The sequence below is a fragment of the Tupaia chinensis genome, unplaced genomic scaffold, assembly GCF_000334495.1.
Source record: "Tupaia chinensis unplaced genomic scaffold, TupChi_1.0 Scaffold145870_1, whole genome shotgun sequence".
In the NCBI taxonomy this organism is placed as follows: Eukaryota; Metazoa; Chordata; class Mammalia; order Scandentia; family Tupaiidae; genus Tupaia; species Tupaia belangeri.
In genome coordinates, this window is record NW_006205727.1 from 1,602,425 (window position 1) to 1,612,332 (window position 9,908).

General features: G+C 38.2%; 1 protein-coding gene across 2 annotated transcripts in view; it reads left to right on the plus strand.

Moving 5' to 3' along the window:
* IRAK4 (interleukin 1 receptor associated kinase 4) overlaps positions 1–9,908 on the plus strand; it is a 41,229-nt gene that overhangs the window by 27,842 nt on the left and 3,479 nt on the right. The window contains exons 7-10 of one of the 2 annotated variants that reach the window (XM_006168552.3): positions 1,132–1,246; positions 1,897–2,006; positions 6,623–6,806; positions 8,173–8,235. In XM_006168552.3, coding sequence (XP_006168614.1) covers positions 1,132–1,246; positions 1,897–2,006; positions 6,623–6,806; positions 8,173–8,235 — 472 coding nt within the window. The remainder of the gene's footprint in view (positions 1–1,131; positions 1,247–1,896; positions 2,007–6,622; positions 6,807–8,172; positions 8,236–9,908) is intronic. The other variant, XM_006168551.3, reaches the window with a different exon arrangement.

A 9,908-nucleotide genomic window follows, 5' to 3' on the forward strand; every position in this document is an offset into this window, starting at 1 on the left:
TATTTCCTGCTTTATTCAGACCTGAGGTTCTTCTTCTACTTCTAACCATCGGGAGATGTGTTCCCTTTGAAATACCTTTTAAGAGAATGTTTCCTGGAATAGGAGCAAGTGTGTTTCTTTTTTGGTGTGGAATGAAGACTACAAAAGTCTCTCTTATATTGTGTTTAGCAATGTGATCCAAAAAAAAGTATTCTCTTCAGGTGTAAAAGAAAAGTATCTCCTTTTTTTGCCGGTGGTTCTGTGAAAGGGAAGATCCCAGAGAGTCTTAATATACTAGAATATTTCAGAACTTTAATTCTAGACCTACCTAAACCATGAGGGATGTTGTAGATAAATGAAGTGAGGACAAAATAAGTGGGAAGAAAATAATAAGTAGAATAAAGAAAAAGTCGCGCGCCATGCACTAGCATGGCGCGCAATTTCGCCAGGGGTCAAAAGATGGGAGTAGGGTGTCTGTAGGACTGAGGGCATTCCTATGTGGTAATGAGAAGAGAGAAATTTACAAATGAAAGAAGAGGGGAAGGAGAGAAAAAGAAAGGGAAAAGAAGTGTACCTGGCTGAAAGAAGGGTCTCTGGCTTGGGGGTCCTGGGGCTGAAGCTATGGGAGGCAGTCCTCCCTCAAAGTTCCTGGCCTAGGGGTTGAAAGATGGGAGAGTATTGATCAATCTTAAGTGAAAAGACAATTACTTACAGATGATTATAGACAATTATATACATGTAAAAACATATAAGTGATATATAATTTACCATTTACTTGCTCTTTTTTCTTTCTTTTTTTTTTTGAGAGGTTTTTGCTATAGGGCATGTGCGCTCACGGGAAAGACAGAGAGAGACAGAAAGCGAGAAATCACCCCCCCCCCCCAGGGGGATGGCCACGCCGCAATCCCTTCTCCTCTATTCTCCTCTCAGGATCTTGGGCATGCATGCACATGTGTGCGACATGAGTTTAAGCCACCAGGGCCAGGACTCAAACTGCGGTTGACTACATGGGAGTCCAGTGACATAGCCATTACACTAACTGCTGGTGCCCTTGCTCTTTTTTCTTGAAAATTATGAATTGAATTACTCCCAACCTTCAGCTGAATATATATTTATTAGAACATTTTTTTCATGGAAAATTATTTGTCACAGGTGTCAACATGAAAACTTAGTCGAACTACTTGGTTTCTCAAGTGACGGAGATGACCTCTGCTTAGTATATGTTTATATGCCCAATGGATCATTGCTAGACAGACTGTCTTGCTTGGTAAGATATCTGTTCATCAGACCGACTTTCTCTTTTTATTTTGAAATAACTAATTTTTGCTTTGTGACAAGATCATTTAAATAACATTAAACTTAATATTTTTCCTGCTTTGTGAAAATTGTACAGTTGATTTGTAAAAACTAGGATTCCCATTCTCTAGCCGATAATTTAAAAAGAAAAATTATAAGTCAAGGCTAGACTTAGAAGAAGCTCTTACATATTTTTATCTTCAAATAAGAAATGCTAACCCTGATTTGATCATAGAGATTATTCTTGAACAACTAATCCTGCATTCTTAGTGATGTGATACTTTGTTGTTGCCTAGAGAAATATTCTGTGTTATATATTGTCTATGTAGATTATTTTAACCTTTTTTTAAAAAAAAAAAATTGGTTATTTCTTCATAAGGATGGTACTCCACCACTTACGTGGCACATGAGATGCAAGATTGCTCAGGGTGCAGCTAATGGCATTGGTTTTTTACACGAAAACCATCATATTCCATAGAGATTATTCTTGAACAACTAATCCTGCATTCTTAGTGATGTGATACTTTGTTGTTGCCTAGAGAAATATTCTGTGTTATATATTGTCTATGTAGATTATTTTAACCTTTTTTTAAAAAAAAAAATTGGTTATTTCTTCATAAGGATGGTACTCCACCACTTACGTGGCACATGAGATGCAAGATTGCTCAGGGTGCAGCTAATGGCATTGGTTTTTTACACGAAAACCATCATATTCATAGAGATATTAAAAGGTAAATCCTACTTTTAAAACTCTTTTAGGAAGTTACCTTAAAAAAGTAATTTGCTTTCTTCTTTTTATTTATTATTCACATTCATGCCTTAACCTCATGTAAGTGGACTTTCTACCCTATCACTTCATGGACTCTCCTCTTATTAAGGACATCTCTTTACCAAACCCAGTGAGCTATTTCTAGCACTCATCCTACTTGGCCTGCTTTTCTTTCCTTTCTTTTCTTTCCTTTCCTTTTCTATTCCTCTTTGTTTCATTCATTCATAAATAGCATGTTATTCCATTCTTAAATAATTTTGCTTTGTAGAAATTAGTTTCCTTGTTAGTTTTGGTATTACTCTACTGAATCACCCTCATCCTCCTTAAGAATGTTTCAGCTTTCTTGTTATGTATTTATCTTGTTGTTAAGTAGTCATCTACTACATGCTACTCACCGTAGATGATATAGTGAGTAAAAGTAGCATATGTAGAGTTTGACATCAATCAAATAATCACTAAATAATAGAATTTTAGCATGTATATAACATATAGTATTAGTATAAAGAAAGGTTCCCGGGACCAGCAGCTAGCGTAATGGTTATGTCGCTGGACTCCCATGTAGTCAACAGCATTTCGAGTCCCGGCCCCGGCGGCTGAAACTCACGCTGGGCGTGTGTGTGTGCGTGCCCAAGATCCCAAGAGGAGAGTGGAGGAGAAGGGATTGCGGTGTGGCCATCCCCCTTGGGGGTGATTTCTCGCTTTCTGTCTCTCTGTCTCTCTCTGTCTGGGAAGCACACGTGCCCCATAGCAAAAACCTCTCCAAAAAAAAAAAAAGGTTCCCAAGGAAGTGATATTTAACTTGACGTCTGAAGAACAAACAAGAAATAAGTAAGCATAATTCAAGAGCAATTATAGAAAATGGAGATAAGAATATTCTAAGCAGAAGGAACTACATACGTAAGATCAGTGGTGAGAGAGAATATGATGAGTTACAATAGGTGAAATAAATGCAGTATGACTGGAGTGCAGAAAGTGTCTAGCATCATGAAGGCTATTAGTAATATTTTTAACCATTTTTTTTTTAAAAGAGAGATTTTTGCTGTAGGGTATGTGCACTCGCTGGAAAGACAGAGTCAGAAAGCAGGAAATCACCCCTCAGGGGGGATGGCCACGCATCTCAATCCCTTGTCCTCTATTCTCCTCTTGGGATTTTGGGCACACATGCATACACTCCCAGAGTGAGTTTTAAGCCACCAAGACTTGAACCAAGATGGACTACATGGGAGTTCAGTGACATATACATTATGCCATCTGCTGGTCCCGGTTATTAGCAACTTTATAGAGATCTGTTTTCATATAATTATGGAGGAAGTTGGGTTGTAGTTAAGGAAAGAGTTGGAACTAAAGATCTCAGATGGTAGTATATAGACAAGCCTTTTTTCCCTAGGCTTTTTTGTTTGTTTGTTTTGTTTTTGTTGTAGGCTGCATGCCCTCCTTGGAAAGAAGAGAGACAGATTCAGAGACAGAGAGAAAATAAGAAATCTCCCGCAATGAGGGATGACCACTCCACTATCCCTTCTCTCTTTTTCTCTCAGGACTCTGGGCATGCATGACACATGCCCAGCATGAGCTTAAGTCACCACGTCCAAGACTTGAACCCTGGTGGACCATGTGGGAGTCCAGCATCTTAACCACCATGCTACCTGTTGGCCCCAAGACAAGTCTTTTAAGAATTTTGCCAGTGAAAGGTGATACTGAAAATAGTGAGTCATTCATGAAACTTTGTTTTTGTTTTTGTTTTTGTTTTTTAATTTTTTTTTTCCCTTGGAGAGATTTTCACTGTAGGGCGCATGCGCTCGCCAGACAGACAGAGAGAGACATAGAGACAAAAAGCGAGAAATCACCCCCCAGGGGGGATGCATAGAGACAGAAAGCGAGAAATCACCCCCCAGGGGGGATGGTCACGCCGCAATCCCTTCTCCTCTCGGGATCTTGGGCACGCACGCACACGCGCCCAGGACACGAACCGCGGTCGACTACGTGGGAGTCCAGCGACATAGCCATTACGCTAACTGCTGGTTCCCATGAAACTTTGTTTTTAAGATGACAGTAAAAACATGTTTATAAGCCTTTGGGCAAGATCCAGATAACAGAGTAGATACAATAGAAGAGTGAAGTAAGATCATTTGCAGATAAGGTTCCTGAGACTGCTGGAAGGAACCAAAGAAGAAGGACTGGCCTTAGATAAGAAACTCATCTCCCATCCTTTATGTATTGGTATTTTCTCATGTTCTTATCTCATTGTCTTTGCACCACCTACTTGTTCTTGCTAAATGACATTACCTTTTCTTTTGCTCTCAAATCTGTATCATTAGCTTGCAATCTTGTATTTTCAGTATTCTCATATCCAAAATACCTCACCTGGATGTCCCACAGGAGTCTCTGCATCAACCTGTCAGAATTCAGACTCTATCTCTTCCAACCCAAAGTCTTCCTGTATAGTTGACCTTTGAACAGCATAGGTTTAAACTGCATTAGGTCCACTTACATATGGATGTTTTTCAATAAATACTGTGAATTTATTTTCCTTATGATTTTATTAAGAACTTGTTTAAAGAATTATTTAAATTTATTTATTTATTTATTTATTTATTTATTTAATTTATTTATATTTGACCAGAGAGGGACAGAGTAGGGGGACAGGGAGTGAGAAATCAAGTCGCCAGGTCCAGGACTTGACCCAGTCAGCTATGTGGGAGTCCAACGCCCTTAATCACCACACCACCTGCCAACCCCTTAATAACTTTTTACAGATTTTGCTTACTTAATTGTAAGAATACAGCATATAATACCTATAATATCAAAACATATTGATCAACTATTTATACTATCAGTAAGTTTCCTATAAATAGTACGCCTTTAGTAGTTTAAGTGTTGAGGGATCAGCACCTTTAATTCCTATATTGTTAAAGAGTATTTCCTTTTTGATCAAATGCAGTCACTCACTATTCATTCTGTCTAAGCTAAATATATTCTCATTTTTCTGCATCATTCTAAGTAGAAAATTCTGTTGAATTTGCCTCAAAATTTGCACTTCCATTTATGTCCAATACTCTGCCTCTTTTTAGACCCTCCTTATATCTTGTTTGCTTTATTTTTTTAAATTTACTTATTTATTTTACGTTCATTCACTGAATATCATCACAGCATACAATATGCAATTTCATATCCAGAATACACTGTATAGTGGCTTAATCATACATGTTATCATCAACAAATAATTTTCCATTTATTTTTTCTTATATATATCCTGTTTGCTTTATTTATAAGCCTTCCTAGTTAGCCTAAAACCAATATTAACCAGTTTTCATGTACTCACTGCAACACTGCCAGGTTCTGGCCCCAAAAGTCAAGCCCAAATTCATTAGTCCCTACAATGAAAACTTTGACTGGTATCTTGTTGCTCACAGGATATAGTTCAGATTCTCTCTCTTTATCTCTCTCTCTCTCTCTCTCCCTCTCTCTCTCTTTCACAGACATTGGCTTCCTGAAATTGATCATATATCTATACACTTTCATATTTTCATCACTTTCTACCTGTTATTTCTTTTGCTTGAAATGCATTTCTTTTCTCCATATAACCTTCAACTTCTAATAATTCTTCAAGACTGAGCACAATTTTCATTTTCTCTTTGGAATTTTCTCCAGTTTTTCCAGGCACATGGTTGTTTTCTCAGCATTCGTACCATTATTTACCATTACAAAGTACGTAACTGATTTTCTCTAATTGTCTGCCTTTTGCACAGCTACAATTCTTAGATTCCTCCATACCCAGAACTGAGTTTGAATACCATAAAGCATAGCACAATTAGGTTTTTGTTGAATAAAAGTATAAATCTGTAAATGAATGTATATACAGTAATGAATGAATCAAAACATTTTAGCCATATTCTTTCTTCAGAAGATTCCAGGGCCAGCCATAACCTGGTGGCTGGGCAGCCACTACAGGGTTTAAGTCCCCAAACTGGAAGCTTTAAAAAATAAACACCAGGCACGTGAAAGGAGAGAAAGATGGAAGAGAAGGGAATGTGATGTGACTATGCCCCCTAGAGGGTGCTTTCTCCCTTTTTTCTTATGTCTCTGTCTACCTCTCTCCAGCTAACACATGTGCTCTCTGGCAAAACTGGGGGGAAAAAAAATCCAGATGGTATAGAAAACAAAGGATAAAGAAATGAATAATTGAGATACTTTGATTGGAAATTTACTTTTATATGAATTGAAAAATGCTAAGAAAAAATTTAAAATGGTGCTTTGGAAAACATAGTAGGAAGTTACACTGTAATAAATTATCTGCAGAGTAACAAAAATGTCTGTTACTAACATGGATGGTTTTACTGAATTTTATTCTCCTAAATTTTTTTTTAAAAATAACAACATAAATTCCCTTTAGCAGTAATCCAAAATCTGATTTACTTATACACATTTTAGGCTTTTATGGTACATACTATAAAATGGCATAGTTTGTAAATATATACGTATTCATTAATATGCACATAAACAAAGAAACACCTAAGGAACTATTTGACTTCCACAGAAAGAAAAACATATTTTTTTCCCTGAATGTTACTTGTTTTTCAGTGCAAATATCTTACTAGATAAAGACTTTACTGCCAAAATATCTGACTTTGGGCTTGCGCGGGCTTCTGAGAAGTTTGCCCAGACAGTAATGACTAGCAGAATTGTGGGAACAACAGCTTATATGGCACCTGAAGCTTTGAGAGGAGAAATAACACCCAAATCTGACATCTACAGCTTTGGAGTGGTAAGTTTTATGTACATAATTAGTAATAACAATCATTCTGCTGTAATTGTGAAACTACAGTAGAATATTTTTTAATAAACTATCTTGCTTATCTCTCTTATATTAAAAATAAATTGTTCACATTAACCTCTAACCATACCAGAAAGTTTTTAAAATATTATCTCAAGATGTAAAATTTTGAATTGGTTTTTGAAATTACTGCAAGAAATTATTTTCTTACCACCTGGCCTTGTTAAGGAGTATGGCACTGAATTTAAATGAGTGCATCAAATCATCATGTAATGTGCTATTATAGTTGGCATTTTCTGAACTATCAGACTGTTTCTAATAACTTTTAAGATAGAGTAAGGGGTAGATATGGGTGGGTGGAGAAATAAGAGGCTTTTTCTTTATCTTATTTCTTTCGTATGTGTTTTATATATGGAAATTTAACTTCACTGCTCTGTGAAGTTAAGGTACAAGATTGTAGAATATGCCTACAGTTAGAAAATAATATTTTCAGGACCAGCAGATGGTGTGATGATTACATCACTGGATTCCCACATAGTTGACTGCGGTTCAAGTCCTGACCCTGGTGACTTAAAACCCACCCCAGCCACATGTGCGTGTGTGCCCAAAATCCTGAGAGGAGAATGGAGGAGAAGGGATTTCAGTGTGGCCATACCCCTGAAGAATGATTTCTTGCTTTCTGTTTCTCTGTCTCTCCAGCGAGTGCATGCACCTTTTGCAAAAATCTCTTTTAAAAATAAATATATTATTCTAAGAGCCAGAAAAAAAATTATTCTTGTTAAGAATCCCCTATAAGTCAGGAAAAGGACTGAGAGTTCCCAGAACCCATTTTGAGTGGTGCTGATTCCTTAGTGAGTGGCCAATAGAAAAGAATCTTTCATGGACTTGGTGGGATCCAAGGTCCATGAAGGAAGGATGATGAGAAATGCCCACAATTCATGTTCTTTCCACCTTAATACCTAAAAATCACAAGCTTTATATGGAAATGATTGATCAAATTTTGTAATCAAGATCCATATTCCTGGGACCAGCAGTTAGTGTAATGGCTATGTCGCTGGACTCCCATGTAGTCGACCACGGTTTGAGTCCCAGACCTGGCAGCTTAAACTCACACCGTGCACGTGTGCGTGCGTGCCCAAGATCCTGAGAGGAGAATGGAGGAGAAGGGATTGCGGCGTGGCCATCCCCCCTGGGGGGGTGATTTTTCGCTTTCTGTCTCTCTGTCTCTGTCTTTCTGGCGAGCGCACGCGCCCTATAGCAAAAACCTCACAAAAAAAAAAAAAAAAGATCCATATTCCTCTAGTTTCTATATACTGTATGGAGTGTTATACTAATGGATTTTTTTTTTCTTTCATAGGTTTTACTAGAAATAATAACTGGACTTTCAGCTGTGGAGGAACACCGTGAACCTCAATTACTGGTAATTGAAAGATTAATTTTTACAAACCTTTGATCATTATGTTTATAATCTAAATTTATATAGGTAAATTTGTTATCTCTTAATAGAAATAGTATTCTTTTTTTCTTTATATTTTGTCAGAGGGAACACACATTTGCCAGAGAAAGAGAGACAGACAGAGAGACGGAGAAAGCACCCCCACCCACCCAGTAAGACACGATCATATTGCAATCCCTTCTCCATAGAAATGATATATTTTTGGGAACCAGCAGTTAGCATAATGGCTATGTCGCTGGACTCCCACGAAGTCGACCGCAGTTCACGTCCTGGACCCGGTGGCTTAAAACTCACGCCAGGCGCGTGTGCGTGCGTGCCCAAGATCCCGAGAGGAGAATGGAGGAGAAGGGATTCGGCGTGACCATCCCCTCTGAGGGGTGATTTCTCGCTTTCTGTCTCTATGTCTCTCTCTGTCTCTCTGGCGCGTGCACGCACCCTATAGCGAAAATCTCTCAAAAATAAATAAATAAATAAATAAATAAATAAATGATATATTTTCTATTGGCAATTGCATGATGAAATAGGAAAGAAAATTAAATATTTCTTTTTTTTGGAGAGGTTTTTGCTATAGGGCACGTGCGCATGCCAGACAGACAGAGAGAGACATAGAGACAGAAAGCCAGAAATCACCTCCCCCAGAGGGGATGGTCATGCCGCAATCCCTTCTCCTTCATTCTCCTCTAGGGATCTTGGGCACGCACACACACACGCCCAGCGTGGTTTTAAGTCACTGGGTCCAGGACGCGAACCATAGTCAACTACGTGGGAGTCCAGCGACATAGCCATTACGCTAACTGCTGGTTCCCGAAAATTAAATATTTCTAACCTCAGCTTTGCCATGAAATATTTGTGAAGCTGAGGAAAATCACTTATGTGTTCTTTGTTCTAGTTTCTTTGTGGAAACTAAATGTTTCCCAAGGTACTCTTCAGTTTATTTTTATTTTATTACTATCACAGTGGTTACTAACAGTATTTTCATCTCAGAAACGAAAGGCACATCTTCCAAACAAATTTGTATCAGAATAGAATTGTTAGTAAAAGTTGTGTATCTATTTGTATTATGGAGCAATTTATTTATAAAATTATGATATGAAACATTACCTAATTTGTTATATTAGACATTCATGTATAGTATAGAAAGTAGATTAATTGTAGGACAGCCCTGTAGCCTAGCAGTTAAGGGAAACCGGATCCTTCATGACCAAGTGTGGTTTGAGTCCTGGCCCCAGAAGCTTGAGAAAGACAGTGGCATGTGTATGTGTATGTAAAATCCTGACAGAATGGGAAAATGGAGAAGGGATTGCAGTGTGTGGCCACACTACACTGGAGAGCGCTCCCCTCTCCCTCTTTCTCTGATTCTCTGTCTTTTTGGCAAGGACATGCACCCTCTGGCAAAAATAAATAAATAAGTGAAAATACAATAGATTAACTGGGGACCAGCAGTTAGCATAATGGCTATGTCACTGGACTCCCATGTAGTCGACCACGGTTCGAGTCCCAGACCTGGTGGCTTAAACTCATGCCTGGCACAAGAGGAGAATGGAGGAGAAGGAATTGCAGTGTGGTCATCCACCCGGGGGGTAATTTCTAGCTTTCTATCTCTCTGTCTCTCTCTGTCTTTCTGGTGAGCACACATG